This window comes from Taudactylus pleione, unplaced genomic scaffold, assembly GCF_031769625.1.
Source record: "Taudactylus pleione unplaced genomic scaffold, aTauple2 ptg000004l, whole genome shotgun sequence".
NCBI classification, from domain to species: Eukaryota; Metazoa; Chordata; class Amphibia; order Anura; family Myobatrachidae; genus Taudactylus; species Taudactylus pleione.
The window spans coordinates 353420-369439 of NW_028284407.1; the positions used below are offsets into that span (position 1 = coordinate 353420).

Consider the following 16020-nt stretch of genomic DNA (forward strand, 5'->3'; position numbering starts at 1 on the left):
TACCGGAGAAGTTCTCTTCGGTCCGGATCTGGATAAGATTGTGGCCACGCTGGCGGCAGCCAAATCTGCCTGTCTCCCGTCGGCCGCTGCTCCTTCTGGTTCGGGACCATCGTCCTTTCGGTCATCTAGGGCCCAGGGCAGGCCCAAACCACAGTCGTTTCCTCGACAGGCTGGCCCTAAGAAATCGGTCAAGCCCCGGAAGCAGGCATGGAGTACCAGACGTCCGGCCCCCAAGCCAGATGGCAAGCCTGCGGCCTGACGGTCCGGGCCTCCCTTTGGGGGATCCCAGGGTGGGAGGCCGCCTGCTACAGTTCGCCCAGTGTTGGTCGACCACTACGACAGACACTTGGGTTCTGGAGGTGGTTTCCCACGGATACGCCCTCTCCTTCCGGCACAGACCCCCGGCTCGCTTCTTCACCACGGGTCTCCCATCAGACCGGAACAAGGCTACGGAGCTGCGGAAGGTATTGCACACTATGCTCCAGGCTGGAGTTATAGTGGCGGTTCCATTCTCCCAGAGGGGCCAGGGTTTCTATTCAAATCTATTTTTGGTACAGAAACCCAATGGGTCATATCGTCCGATTCTCAACCTCAAAGCACTCAACAAGTCTTTGCGGGTCCCGAAGTTTCGGATGGAGACCCTACGGTCCATCATTCTGGCGCTGGAACCTGGGGACTACTTGGTGTCATTGGACATACAGGACGCTTACCTGCATGTCCCTATTCTTTGGCGCCATCAACAGTTCCTCAGGTTTGCAATCAGCAGCGACCACTTCCAGTTTCGGGCGTTACCTTTTGGCCTGGCAACAGCACCACGTGTTTTCACCAAGGTGATGGCGGTCATGGCGGCTTCTCTGCGGCTGCAGGGAGTCCGCATGTTGCCGTATTTGGACGACCTGTTATTGGTGGCAGGATCTCCAGAGCTCCTGTTACGCCACTTGGACCTGACCATTGCACTGCTGCAACGGCACGGCTGGCTAATCAACTGGCAGAAGTCCACTCTAATCCCGTCTCGGAGGATTCTGCATCTTGGAGCCTTATTGGACTCGGGACAGCAAAGGATCTTCGTGACGGAGGACAAGATCTCTGCTTTACAGTCAAGGGTGCGCAGTTGTCTGCACAGCCGCCGGGTGTCCTTACACTCGGCGATGAGGTTACTGGGCTCCATGGTGTCGGTGTTCGACATGGTGGAATACGCCCAGTTTCACTCCAGACCTCTGCAGCACCTGATCCTGTCCAAGTGGAACGGGCTGACTCAGTCTCTGAAGTCCCAGACGATTGTGCTCACCCAGGAGGTTCGCCTGTCCCTTACGTGGTGGTTACAGACGACCCACCTCAACAAGGGACGTCCGTTCTGGGTTCCAAATTGGGTCCTGTTGACAACGGACGCCAGTCTTCGGGGCTGGGGAGCAGTTTCGGGTCCACACTTGTTCCAGGGCAGGTGGACGCCGACAGAAGCGGAGCTTCCAATAAATATCTTGGAACTCCGTGCGGTCTTCAATGCTCTCCAGCAGGCACAGCGGTTTCTCCAGGGTCGCCCGGTGCAGGTCCAGTCGGACAACGCTACCACCGTGGCCTACATAAACAGGCAAGGAGGAACTCGCAGTCGGGCGGCTCTCGTAGAGGTCTCTCGGATCCTGGTTTGGGCGGAGCGCAATCTTCCGGCCATATCAGCGGTCTTCATCCCGGGAGTGCTCAATTGGGAGGCGGACTTTCTAAGTCGCCAGGACGTTCATCCGGGGGAATGGTCCCTGCACCCGGACGTTTTTCAACTACTGGTGGACAGGTGGGGTCTTCCAGAAATCGACCTCATGGCGTCCCGGCACAACAACAAGTTGCCGGTGTACGGGTCTCGCACAAGAGACGAAGGGGCGTCTCTGGTGGATGCTCTGTCCGTCCGGTGGACGTTCCGGTTCGCATACCTGTTCCCTCCGGTCTCCCTTCTTCCACGGGTAATCCGGAAATTCAAACAGGAAGGAGGGACGCTCCTGTTGATAGCTCCCGCGTGGCCCAGACGGCACTGGTTCTCAGACCTTCAGGGTCTGTCCGTGGACATTCCTCTGCGGTTGCCGCTACGACCGGACCTTCTGTCTCAGGGTCCTTGCCTTCACCCGGACCTGACTCGGCTGTCTTTGACGGCGTGGCTGTTGAGACGGCCATGCTGAGGTCCCGGGGGTTTTCCAGCTCTGTGGTGCGTACCATGTTACGAGCTCGGAAACCGTCTTCCGCGAGGATATACCATCGCGTGTGGCATACGTTCTTCCAGTGGTGTCGACCGAGAGGTTATGCACCGCGGGAGTTTCGTCTGTCTCGGATTCTCGCCTTCCTGCAAGCGGGACTAGATCATGGGCTTCGCCTTGCTTCTTTGAAGGTACAGGTTTCGGCCCTATCTGTCTGGTTTCACCGTAGGATTGCTACAATCCCGGATGTGCGCACCTTTATGCAGGGTGTTCTCCGCATTCAGCCGCCCTTTGTTCCACCTGTGGCGCCTTGGGATTTGGCTGTGGTCCTGAGGGCTCTCCAAGGACCGCCGTTTGAACCACTGGGCTCAGTGGATCTTAAATGGCTAACAGCTAAGACTGTTTTCCTTCTGGCCATTGCTTCGGCCAGACGTGTTTCTGAGTTAGGGGCTCTTTCTTGTAGACCCCCTTTCTTGGTTTTTTATGGGAACAGGGCAGTGCTCCGCACTCGGCCCGAGTTTCTTCCCAAAGTTATTTCCCAGTTTCATATTAACGAGGAAATAGTTGTTCCGGCCTTTAACTCACCGGGTCTTTCCGTGGGTGAGGCCTCTTTGGATGTTGTGCGGGCCTTAAGGACTTATGTTGACCGCACTTCTTCGTTTAGGAAGTCGGACGCTTTGTTTGTCCTCTTTGGCTTCCGTAAAAAGGGTTGGCCTGCTTCAAAGCAAACTTTGGCAGCCTGGATCCGTATGGCTATTTCTGAAGCTTATCTTCATGAAGGCCTACCGGTCCCTCCTTCTCTGAAGGCTCATTCCACTAGGTCTGTGGGTCCTTCGTGGGCAGCTCGACGTGGTGCCTCGGCAGTTCAGATCTGCAAGGCTGCTACGTGGTCTTCTGTCCATACCTTCGTGAGGTATTACAGGTTTGACACCTTCGCCTCTCAGGATGCTTCCTTCGGGCGGCGGATTCTCCTTTCTGCACAGGAGCGTCCCCACCCTTAAAGGATACTGCTTTGGGACATCCCCAAGGTATCCTGTGGATACCCTATGGACCCTGAAGTAGAAAATATGAGATATGGTAAGAACTTACCCTTGTTATCTCTATTTCTACGAAGTCCATAGGGTTCCACAGGACTCCCGCCCTGTCGCACCTGTGCTGCAGATGGGCTTTGCTCTGGTCACCGGTTTTCCGTCTCCCTCTGGTGAGAATGTGATTCTTGTATGTGTCCAGATCTTTGTTCTCTCTCTTCCTTCTCCTCCTCCGGCCTATGGCTTGGTAACTAACTGAGGTGCCTTGGCCCGGGGGCGGGGTATAGGAGGGGGACCTAGTGCATCCTGGGAGGCTGAAAGCTTAACTCTTTGGTGCCCTGCGACTGACGTCACACCTATACCCCAAGGTATCCTGTGGAACCCTATGGACTTCGTAGAAATAGAGATAACAAGGGTAAGTTCTTACCATATCTCATATTTTTACACCTGCAGACTAAGCAGATTGACGACTGATTTTAGCAAGATATTGGAAGCACTTAAAAAATCCAAGTTGGGTTTGTTGGAAATGGATGAGGAGAAGTGCAAGATTAGGAGATCTCCCGACAAGCCATTACCCGAAGTCACAGAAGAATACAAAAACGCTCTCAAAAACAGATCAGTCTACATTGTAAGTATAGTAACAAAAGGATACCCCATAGACTGCAAGTAACTGGAAGGTGCTGAATTAGAACACTTGGTAGACCACTGCATTAGGCTGCAACTTCAACAGTTAACGTTTGATGGAGGCTACATAAACATAGATGCAGATACCTCCTATTCCTCAATGTTTTTATTTTATTAAGCCTGGTGTATAAATATTGCTGTATCTCACCTTGTAGCATTTACAGTGTTGAAGTTCAGATAATTGGGAAGCAGGACATGATTGATCTGTATAATAAATGGCAGCCTTAGAATTGTGGCTTAATCTATAATCGCACAGTAGTACAATCTTTAGGATGCAGTTCTCGTTGATCAGAAGTCTAGCTGCACAGAAACCAGTCCAGCACACCAGGTCTGTTTTATTGGATTTGGAAGCAGTGGCAAGACTTGTCTATATAATAGGCTTGCTAATTAAAGCAACCAAGTCTGAGTGTAGTGTCACATTTGGGGAATGCCTAATGCACCTTTCTGGTATCTGGACATGATGCAAGCAACCATTGTTCATCTCAACATTTACAGATGTCAAATAGGAACAAAAATGGCCCTGCCCCTATCTTGCCAGAAACATCCACTTTTGGATGAATCTCTGCCCAATTTATAGAGTGACAGTCATGCCAAAACGGTGACAGTTGGGAAGTATGAAACCTTGCATTACAAATACTGTAATGCAATGTATCACATTACTATACTTGGCAGTGCAATGTAACAGTTGGCCTAGAAAACTATGTATGATTTTGATTAAGTAATATATGTAATGCCTTGCCTATATAATGTATAGCACTTTACTCTGGACTTTGAGTAAAACTTTTTTGTGCACTATTGCAGAGTCTGATTGCCATTGTTATGCATTAGGCACTTCAGACTTCATACAGCACATAAAAGGGACCACATGGGCTCCTGAATGTTGTAATTCTAGTTTGGTGCTACTTGCAGGAAGTCTGGAATGATGTACTTTGTTCTTACCGCCTGGCTTGTATGTTAATATTAGTGGATTATTTATGACAACTGTCATAGATACAAAGTAAGTGCGTGTCCTGAATAAAAAAAACAAAAACTTTTATTGAGACATTGAACATTTGTTTTCCATATTATGGATGCACTTTTATATAACCTTGAACCCATATGAAGTAGGGCCATATGTGGTAAAGGTAAAAGGCCTGATCACAGTAATTTTCCATTTTTCTTTCACAGAAAGGATTTCAGACTAATACAACACTAGATGATATAAAAGAGTGGCTTGCCGATATGGGTCCCATTGAAAATATACAGATGAGACGGACACTTGAGAAGACATTTAAGGTTTCTTGCAGCTGTAGCTCTAAATGTTGTTGCGCGAATGTTTGTATCTCTTATGATCTAACTTGCAAGAGCCTATTTCGCATAGGGTTCCATATTTATTGTGTTCGAGGCCGAAGAATCTGCAAAAAAATTCTTGGAAAATGAGAACCTCAAATTCAAAGACACTGACTTGATGATATTATCAAAGTAAGTGTGTTTTTTGTTTTATTTTTTTGTGGTTTCCCTGGTGAAAGTGTTGTTTTTTTTTTTTTTTTTTAAGCTAGATTTGGTGGTTTCTTGTCAGGCAAACACTACATAATTGTATGGTAAATTTAACACTTATTTATTTTCCTTAATTGAAAGGGATGAATATTTTGCAAAGAAGAATGAGGAAAGAAAGCAAAAACAATCAGATGCAAAAGTAAAGTCCAAACAGTAAGTGTGTGCAAATTTTCTCATAGGAGGTACATAGACCTCTGATACTGAACCAGCCATACTGCTTGTACTGTGCTACTAATTAGCCGGGAGTGCCACACAATTTTTGAGAGCCTCCGGGGCCGTTCCAGGAGGGAAGGCAAGTATGGTTTACCTGGCCCCCTGCTGGTGTCTGCTCCCCCCTTGTATAAGTAGGGGAGCCGCTGACTCTATTTGTGCTGTATTGCGTTGTCATTGCCCCGCCTCCTGCTGCACAGTGCCAGTAATGTCTGCATTGTGTAGCGGAGATGCGATCACACAATCTCCCTCGTCCCCAAACTCTCATCACTCCCCTGCTGTGCAGACCTGGCTGGAGGAGGCAACCAGATTGTCAGCAAGTCTGGTCTAGACGCGTGCTTCGTCATTACTGCTAATGGTAAGTGGGGCCTACCCATGGAAGCGGCACACCCTGCAGCCTATTGCACTTAAATGTGGGGGAACTTGATCTAGCAGGCAACATTGAACCTGTGGTTGATCTCTCTGCTGGTGCAATCTATTGCCTGCCTGTCCAGTGGTGGACCCACTAGCAGTTGTCGGCATGGATCTTTTTAGGCTAGAACATTGAAAAGTGCTGGATGAGGGCTCTCCACGAGCTTTAGGCAGCTACATGTAGCACATGTTGAATGAGAAAAGCTTCATAGATGAAGATTTTGGCTAAATACCCTTTTTGACATTAGTCTTATGTTCCCTGTATATTTCAGAGATGACTTCTGCACTAGTTTACATATAAAACATCAAAATAGATTGTAGGCCCCAAATTAGTCATTGTATATATTCTTTTGTTTTAATGTAGCCTGATGACAACCAATTGAAGTTAAGAAAACCTAGAGAGGAAAAAGGGGCTTGTCTTGGTTATGGTGCATTAATGTTTAAAACATAACTTTTATTACATAAAACATTACAAATATAATAATCAAGAGAACAGATCGGTTTTTATATAGTATATACATAAAAATTATCCTCATATAATTAGGTATATTCCATTTAGAATGAATTGTTAGAACAGCTTATTGCTTCATTTAGTATATAATCCATTAGGATATTAAATTGATTATTTTAATTGGAGCACCACGTGTGTGATTTTTAGTTCTTTCTAATTGTGTTCATTAAGTCAACCATATAATTTTATAGTTCAGTTTGAGCAAGGTACAAAATATAAAAGTTTGTATATCTTCAATTGAAGTATGTTAGTATTCATGGAAATCTGGTGCATTCTGCTGGTTTTTGGTAACTATTTTCTGTTCACAATACTCAGTATTCACTGCTTCAATATATATATAAGATTGTATGTATTACTAAATAACCAATTCCGTTTTCATTACCTTGTATCAATTCCTCTGAGGGCGCACAGCCAGCGTCTGCTGCTGAATCTTAAGGATTCCTTTCAGTTTCATCACATTTACTATATAAAAACTGATCTCTGTCCTTGGTTATATTTGTATACTAGGATCTGTACACTTCATATAACATATATGCCTAGGACATAGGGACTGAAAGTGAGACATCTGTGAAATGCATATAAATATTTGATTCCTAGTGAGGAACAGATCAGATATAATTTTAAAACCAAAATAAACAGTATAATTAAATTTCTTCTTCAGGGTCCATAGGGTCCACAGAAAATACCTTGGGTATGTGGTTGGAGTGATCCAGGCACCAAACAGTTAACAAGCTTCAGCTTCCAGGATGCACTGGGTCCTCCTCCATATATACCCCGCTCCTGGCTACAGGCAGTTTGTTTTTTGTTTGGTGCGAGAAGACACCTTACTGACAGTGGGACCGTGGCACCGCAACACCAGTGATGACATTGGTGATTTCGGCGGGCCTAGCCAGCCCAGGAATGCAACCAGAAATATCTGGAATGACAGGTAAGGGTTCCCCATGGCTGCTGACGTGGAGAATCGCCAGAGGATGCTATTGTGAGGAGCCATGTGCAAACTGTCTCCAACACTAGACCACGGGGACTTGAGGGATCCTGACCGCCAGGTGCTTTATGGCGGCGGCCATATCAGTGGGCCTGGTGAATCCATACAGCAAAGGAAAGGTACGCTTTCCTCTGGTGGCCCCTCCCCCGACTTAGACACTGGTTCAGATATGAGTTTCCTGCGTTCCTGGTTGCTCCTCCCAACCGCTCTCTGAGTAGGCCCGAGAACCACTCTCTGGTGGTCTCGGTGGCTGTGTGCTCAGGAAGTTGGGTCAGTCTTCCTGTATGCCTCTCCTGCGGTGATCAGGTCATACAGAGGTCCGTATCTTACCTGGGCTATTGGTAGTGGGATTATATATGTATGTATGTTATACAATCGAAATATCTATGTGCAGTGCATGTGACTTAATGAATTCTGCCGTGTTATACTGCCTTTTATTTCTAAATACCTGTCAGTCATAACCTAATCATTGCTGTTTTCTCCTCATTAACCCTCCTACTACAGGTGTGGGAATATTGGGTGTGGAACAATTGTCACATTTATACTCTTTGGACATAGTTTCTCTATAGTTATACATAGAGACTGAAAGACAAGTGGCCCTGTGCTTGTGTCATGTATGGCCTGTAAAGCAGGGTTATTTCAACAGGACTTCATACCAGATGGATTATGTGGTCACTGTTTTAAGGAGTCACCACAACATTCAAACTTGCCAGCTTCTGGACAGGAACCTCCTTGGGTTGCCTTTTCCCAGATCATGGCGCAGGTTACAGACAGGTTGGCGGCTTCTACGCCGGCGCCGATGGGGTACCCTCAGCAACTGCAGCCTACTATGTGTATGCTCAGAATGTGGCTTCGTCCTCAGCAACTTTCCAGCACCCAAGGCAAGCAGCTAGGCCCATACCAAATACCAGAAGACTTGTCGGCCTCACACACCCTCCAGTCCTCAGGCTCTGGTACATCTTCTGAAGAAGCTGAGGATAGACTGGTCTCCTCTCAGGAGAGGAAGACCGATTTCCAATAGCAGATGTCCCCTCTCTGATTAGGGCGGTCAAAGCTGTGCTGAACATAAGTGATGAGGAACCCGTACAAAGAATGGCTCCAGTATTCAAACGCCAGAAAGTTGTAAACTGAATTTCCCAAATCTGAGCACCTTTTGGAACTTGTGGGGGAAGAATGGAATTCTCCAGATAGGAAATTCCAGGTTACAAGAAAGGTTGAGGCCTTTTACACCTTTCCATCAGATGAGTGCACCAAATGGGAAGTTCCGCCAGCAGTAGATGCACATCTGGTTAGGAGTGCCACATTGCCCATACCATCTGCATCTTCTCTTAAATGTTCCACAGATAGGAGACTTGAAAACTGTCTTCAGGCACTCGCAGGAGTGGTTACTCGCCCGGCCATGGCTACGGCCTGGGTTTCCAAAGCCATTGAGGAATGGATGAAAATACTGGAAGATACTCTGCCAGAAGCTTCCAAGGAACATGTTAAGGAGGCAGCATCTTATTTGGGAGAGGCAGCATTGGATGCTGGTATATTATCCTCTAAAGCATCAGCTGTCTCGGTTATGGCTCGGAGAGCCCTTTGGTTAAGAGATTGGAAAGCAGATGCAGGGTCTAAAAGCCCTGGAATCCCTTCGGTTTACAGGAGACATTTTGTTTGGCAAAGAGTTAGACAAGATTGTGGCTACGGTGGCAGCCTCTAAGATGGCTGTTTTACCTTCAGCATCCGCTACTAGATCTAAGCAGTCCTTTCAGCCGCAAGGAAATGCTAAAGGTCAATCTTCCTCTAGAACAAGTTTTCACAGGAAACCACAGTCTAAGAAATCCTGGCCAAACAGACATCCGGCTTCTAGGCTCAGGAAATACTAAAGGGCAGGCCTATCCAGGTAAAATCCAACAACGCCACTGTAGTAGCCTACCTCAACCATCAGGGAGGCACGTGGAGCCAGGCTGCCATGATGGAAGTGTCAAGCATTCTGGTCTGGGCAGAACGTCGCCTTCCGGCAATACCGGCGGTGTTCATACCAGGAGTCCTCAATTGGGAAGCTGACTTCCCAAGATATACATGGCGGAGAGTGGGCTCTTCATCCACCGGTATTTCAGATCCTGGTGGACAGATGGGGTCTTCCAGAGGTAAACCTCATGGCATCCAGTCACAACCACAGAGTTCCCAGGTATGGGTCCGGAACCATGGATCCTGCAGCAGAGTTTGTGGACGCTCTGGCAGGGAAGTGGAACTTTAGACAGGCTTATCTGTTTTCCCCCTTATTCCGAGGATCATCGGGACAGTAATGCTGATAGCGCCTGCTTGGCCCAGATGCCATTGGTTCTCCATAGACACTCCATGGCCCCTTCCTCTGAGGCTGGATCTGTTAATTCAAGGTCCCTGCCTCTATCCAGACCTTCCTCGTCTGTCTTTGACAGCATGGCTCTTGAGATCTCCGTCTTAAAGGCAAAAGGTTTTTCCAATTCTGTAATTCAGACAATGTTGAGGGCACAGAAACCTTCCTCTGCCCGCATTTATTACAGAATTTGGTAGTCGTATTTTCAGTGGTGTGAACTGAGAAAATGTGACCCTAAGGTGTTCAGGGTCTCTTGAGTTTTCTTTTCTTCAGGCTGGTTTAGATCCGGGTCTCCGTCTGGCCACCCTTAGGGTTCAGGCTTCTGCACTTTCAGTTTGGTTTCAGAGGAGGATTGCCTGATGTCAGAATTTTTTTTTTTTTTTTCCAGGGTGGTATGAGGGTTCAGCCTCACTTGTTACACCCCCTCCCCCCCTGGTAGCCACATGGGATTTTACATTGGTTCTCAGGGCTCTACAGGCTCCTCCATTCGGACCACTGAAATCAGTAGACCTAACATGGTTGACAGCGACGACCGTCTTCTGGCTTTCGCCTCTGGCCCGTCGGGTCTCTGTTTTGGCAGCCCTGTCTTTTCGCTCTCCTTTTTTTAATAATTCATCAGGATAGAGCTGTTCTTCATACTAGTGCCGGTTACCTTCCTAAGGTGGTATCCCGGTTTCCTATGGATGGAAGAAATTTGTGGTTCCGGCATTACAAGCTTCAGGTCTTTCAGCTGTTGAAGAATCACTGGATGTTGTCCGTGCACTACGTATCTATGTAGTTTGCACTAACTCCATTAGAAGTCAGATTCTTTATTTCTGTTGTATGGCTGTCATAAACGCGGCTGGCCAGCTAACTGACTCTGGCCTGATGGTTGCGTATGACAATTTCTCAAGCGTACACACAAGCTAGTCTTAATCCAAACACGGTAACAGCATATTCTACAAGATCTGTGGGACCCTTGTGGGCGGTTCGTCGAGGTGCCTCTGCTGAACAAATATGCAAGGCAGCCACATGGTCTTCCTTTGTCAAATTCTACACATTTGACTCTCATTGCTTCCTTCGGGCGCAGGATTCTCCTTTCAGGCTTTGAACCTACATATTGTGAGGTTCATATATCGCACACCCCAACAATATCTCTATAGGTGCATACACACTAGACTATTCGTTCCATGAGTGATGTCGTCTGAGCACTCCCCTGCCAGGTAACACTAATGTCTTTATCGTTCTGTGTATGTGTGTGGGTACTCAATGTCGTTATTGAACGATATCATTCAGCGCCAGGCACCCTCCCTCATCCCCTAACATGCAACAACCAGACAATATCGTCAGGTTGGCCTGCATGTTCGGGCGATTGACGACCATGACCAACGACCCACGGCAGCGTGCATCGTTGGCCGTTATCGTTCTAGCATACACACTGGACGATATAGTGAACGACTGAACAATAACTATCGTTGCCGATAGTTTTAACGATTGTTATCGTTCTGGCCAAAATATTGGCAAGTGTGTACGCACCTTATGTAGAAAATAAAATACATTTGTGAATACACAGCAGGGCACAATTGAAACTCCTTTCTTCTTACGTTACACAATTTCAGATACTTGTATGTATAGATTTGTCTTAATTTGCTGGCTTTATACTGTTAAGTTAATTTTATTAAATATATATAAAATCTATGTTTTGAACATTAGTGCTCTATAACAAAGATAACTCCTCTTTCATTGTATTTTATATGTATTCTCTGTTTGTCTTATGTCCCCAAGTGAATGAGTTGAATGATATTTTTTGGGTACCGATGGATAGGATTTTTTTGTTTTTCTGCAATGTCGTTTTCCTGCCACCTGTGAGTGTGGTGGGATGTGCAGGGTCATATAGATACGTGCGGGCAGTGTAAGTTCGTTACTGTTCCCAGGTGTATTGGAGGTCCAGCAGGATTGTGCACAAGAAAAGGCCATCTCCAATCCCCCGTTGGGGACCAGATACTTACTGGGAGGACCTAAATGCACTTGCTGTGGGACGCTGCAATTGTGCCTCACTTAATACTGTTCATCGGAACAGAAGCAGGTAAAGCTAATAGTCAAAACACTCACTGGGATGAACCCATCTGAATATTGTAGCTATCCTCACAGGCTGGACATTTCTAGTACCAGCAGCTGTCACGGATACAGTACCTAAGACTACAGCACAGAATCCAACCAATTTTTGTATAAAGTGAAAGACCAGTCAAGTTGCAGAAAGGCGGTGACATGCAGCTTTGCTTTGGAAACCACAAAGTTCCAACCTACAGCTTCTTGACTTTGTTCTGGAGCACAGATCTTCAATCAGTTTCTTTGTACAGTTTTAGCCCCAGGTAAAAAAAAAAGTATATGGGGTCTAACCACTGTTTTTTTTTTTGCTGCCAATCCATCCAAGGATAGATCTTGCTTGCACGCTACAGTCAGCCTCCAGTGGCTTGGTAGAGCCGCAGCGTCAGTGGATGCTGCGCCAAGGGAGGCCGGGATGCTACCTTGTGGTGGCGCCCACGTAGCAGGCAGACATGCATAGCATGGAGTCTGCCCCAGAACAAATCTGTAATCAAAACATTACTAGGCTGCTCAGCAATCTGAAAACTAGTGCCCTTGGGCACTAAACTGAGTCAGGTGGGGTATAGAGGGGAAGGAGCCTGTTTCAGATTTAAAGTGCCATGCTCCACACACAACTAACAGTACCCAAGCGTAATTGCAATGTTCCCCAGTGTAATTCCTTTTTAAAATTGGCTTGGCGACTACAATTTCATAGCTAATGATGCTGCTTCCATTTCAGTTTTGCGTTCCAGTGTCTGTCACATTTAAGTGGTCTCCTATTCACATTGCAGCTTTTGTGGGTGCTTAAAACTGGTTGGGTATGGGTTCCCGGTGGTTGGGATGCCACCTGTCAGAATACAGACACCCGTTGATAAATCTACTACTACTAATCCTCCCTCGTGTCTAAACTTAACCCTCCCCTCTAAAGGGTCAATCCAATTAGCCGCGAAGGGTGTGAGTTGCACTTGCAACGGCATTAAAATTTCTGCAATGGACCGGCATCTCGCAACCTTCGTGGCCCGCTCTGAGCCCGAATTCGCAGAGTTTTGCTCATATGGGGCTACGAACAAAATTCTGTGAATTCGGGCTGCCGTAAAATGCGGCTATTGCCGTGATGACTCGCGCGGCTAATTGGATCAACCCCTTAGGGCCGTAATCAATTAGAGGTGAAATCTGTCGTTTGCGAATCGGCCTTTCGATTGCCCAATATATCAGCCGATTTCGCCAACTGCTACTAAAAACGGCCGTTTTTTTTTTTTTTTTTCCGCCTAAAAACTGGAACTTTTCTCCAGCCTAGGGCAGGTGAAAATTTTTTTTTTTTTTTTTTTTTTCTTCAAAATCCCTATTTTTGTGTAAAAATGTGGGGATTTCTTACAGAACCCTTTGGACAGCCCCCCTAGTGATACTTTAGCAATTGTTTTCTCAATTTTTACATGAAAAATCAGATATAAATTATTGCAGATGCATATCGCCGAAAAATCTGCAATTTTATCGTTGGTGCGATAACATTGCTTCTAATTGAATATGGCCCTTAGTGTCTAACCCTCCCCCTAGTGCCTAACCCCCGATACTGACTTTCGGGATACTGGAGCCGGGATCCTGTCTATGTAGGAATTTCGGCGCCGGTATTTAGACACTCTGCATCCCGCACACCGGGATGCTGACTTTGAGGTCTATTAATCAAGCAGTGAAAAGTGGAGAAGTGAACCAGTGCAGAAGTTGCCCATAGCAACCAATCAGCTTTCAAGTAGCATTTATGAAGTAGTGTCTATAAAATAGGTAGGAGCTGACTGGTTGCTATGGGCAACTTCTCCACTGGTCTACTACTCCACACTTTTCACTGCTTGATAAATAGACCCCTAAATCTTAAAACTGCTGACTAGCTTGAAGGATAAGTATTGGAAGAAGATGGTTTGGATTAGAACCGTTTCTCAAACCTGGTCCTCAAGGAACCCTAACAGTGTATGATGTTTAGATAGCTGGAACACAGGTGAGTTAATTAACTAATCTAACTACAAGTGGTACAAATTATTCATGAGGCTATCTTGAAAACCTGCACTGTTAAAGTTCCATGAGGACTGCATTTGAGAAGCACTGGCTTAGATGAACTGACATGCGTGAACGCATTCGTGACATATTGCATCAAGCTAACAAGCTGGCTGGCTCCTTTCCTTTTGGTTAATATGGGGAAACCGGGTGTCTGACCAACCTTCAAAGTAAAATAAACCATTAGTGAATGTTAAAATTTCTAGTTCTAAAACACTTAAATTTTTTTCTAATAGGATTTGCAACTGCAACTACAGTGATTCATACCTGGTAATGTAATTATTTCCGAGTGAATTGACAAGTTTGAGAAACCGGTGATATGGGCTGATCTTAAACTAATCTCATGGAGCCCTAAAGTCCTAGTTTATTTTTTTTTTCTGACAATCGGCAAAATTTATCTGCAAGTGGAAAGTCCAGATATCTGTGCTACACACTATACAATTTAATTGATAAATCTGCCACACTTTTTTTTTTTTTTTTTGGCTCATGGATCAATTTGTCTGCCCAGAAGCATGATGAGGGTAATAAATATTCTTAAGGAAATATGGTCCGATTATCGTGACTGCCCCACACTGCTTGATATATGGATTTTTTTGGTGATACAATTAAAGGAAGAACGTCTGTGGCTGTTTTTGGGCCCATTTTATTGGTGAAACACTCATGCCTACACACTACTCGAGAAAACAGGCCGATCACCCAATTATTGGCCAGTCAGCTCAATAATTGTATAGTGCGTACCCAGCTTATCAGTGTGGTATCCACAGGAATAATTACCATGGTTGTGCAAAGAGTCCCATACACATCTGTCGGCTGTTTCACAGATTCCCCGATCTGACCGGAACCACTGATCCATCGGGGAAGCTGACATTCATGGTAAAAATCCCCGATTTGCTGATCATGATCGGCAAATGTGTGATATCCAACCTATTGGATTTCACCAATACCCTGACATCTGGGGATTTGCCCAATCAATCGCTGATGTATGGTGTGGCCTTTAGTCCATTAACACCTGTGCTCCAGCTAGAACTGGAAAACCTGCACCGTTAAGGTGTTCCATAAAGACACTGTTTGAGAAACACTGGTCTACACTGCAGGCGATTATGGTACTTAGAGAATAAAATGGTAAACAATGTGGACTGTTGCAGAGCATATTTTTGTTTGCTCAAATGAGAATAAACCAATTTGGTGAGTGAAATGTAATTGTATATATTTTTTTACTTCTCATTTACTCAGGGAGAAGGCAGACGCCCAGAAGCAAGCAGAAGATGCTGAAATGGTAGGTACTGTATACATTAAGCTGGCAGTTGCAAGGAAGTATGCTAAAGCTCCTAGTGTGTCCGGTCATTTGAAGATCTGCTATTGAACTGTGGCTAAAATTTGATAGCTTCTGGTGTGTGTATGTAATATATAAATATATATAATTTATTTTCTTTACTAGCGTTAACTGTTTGGGTTGTTTTTTTTTCTAGAAGTCTTTAGAAGAACAGACTGGCTGCCTCTTGAAGTTTTCAGGTGACCTAGACAACATGACATCCAGAGAAGATATTCATACAGTATTTCAAAATCATGGTGAAATCAAATGGATTGATTTTAGCAGGGGTGCTAGGGAGGTATGTATTCTACATCCCCTGTTTCGTGTCTAAATTATTGAAGTAATTTGTGGTGCATACAGCTATTGTCTTGCCTAAAGGCCCATGAGACATATTTACCAGGCGGTGGATATTAAGTGGTATTATATAAAACTAAGTGTTTACACTTTAAAACTTATATTAATGACTAGCTAAATATATTCTGCAAAAACTTTTCCCTCTTTCCAAAGGGTATTATACTATTTAAAAGCAATGCAAAAGAAGCATTGGAAAAGGCTAAAGCCGCGAATAATGACAGCTTACAACTAAAAGAGAAAGATGTAACCTGGGAGCTTCTGGAGGGTGATGTAGAGAAAGCGGCACTGAAGAAAATTATGGAAAATCAACAAGAATCTTACAATAAGTGGAAAGGCAAAGGTAATGGCTACTTCCCCC

The 16020-nt window shown here is 45.6% G+C and overlaps 1 protein-coding gene across 1 annotated transcript in view; it reads left to right on the top strand.

Moving 5' to 3' along the window:
* Nucleotides 1-16020, top strand: part of SSB (small RNA binding exonuclease protection factor La) — a 35774-nt gene that overhangs the window by 18060 nt on the left and 1694 nt on the right. Inside the window, exons 4-10 of the mRNA XM_088469266.1 lie at nt 3662-3836; nt 5060-5167; nt 5253-5353; nt 5510-5581; nt 15230-15272; nt 15466-15606; nt 15816-16002. Of these exons, the coding sequence (XP_088325392.1) occupies nt 3662-3836; nt 5060-5167; nt 5253-5353; nt 5510-5581; nt 15230-15272; nt 15466-15606; nt 15816-16002 (827 nt within the window). The remainder of the gene's footprint in view (nt 1-3661; nt 3837-5059; nt 5168-5252; nt 5354-5509; nt 5582-15229; nt 15273-15465; nt 15607-15815; nt 16003-16020) is intronic.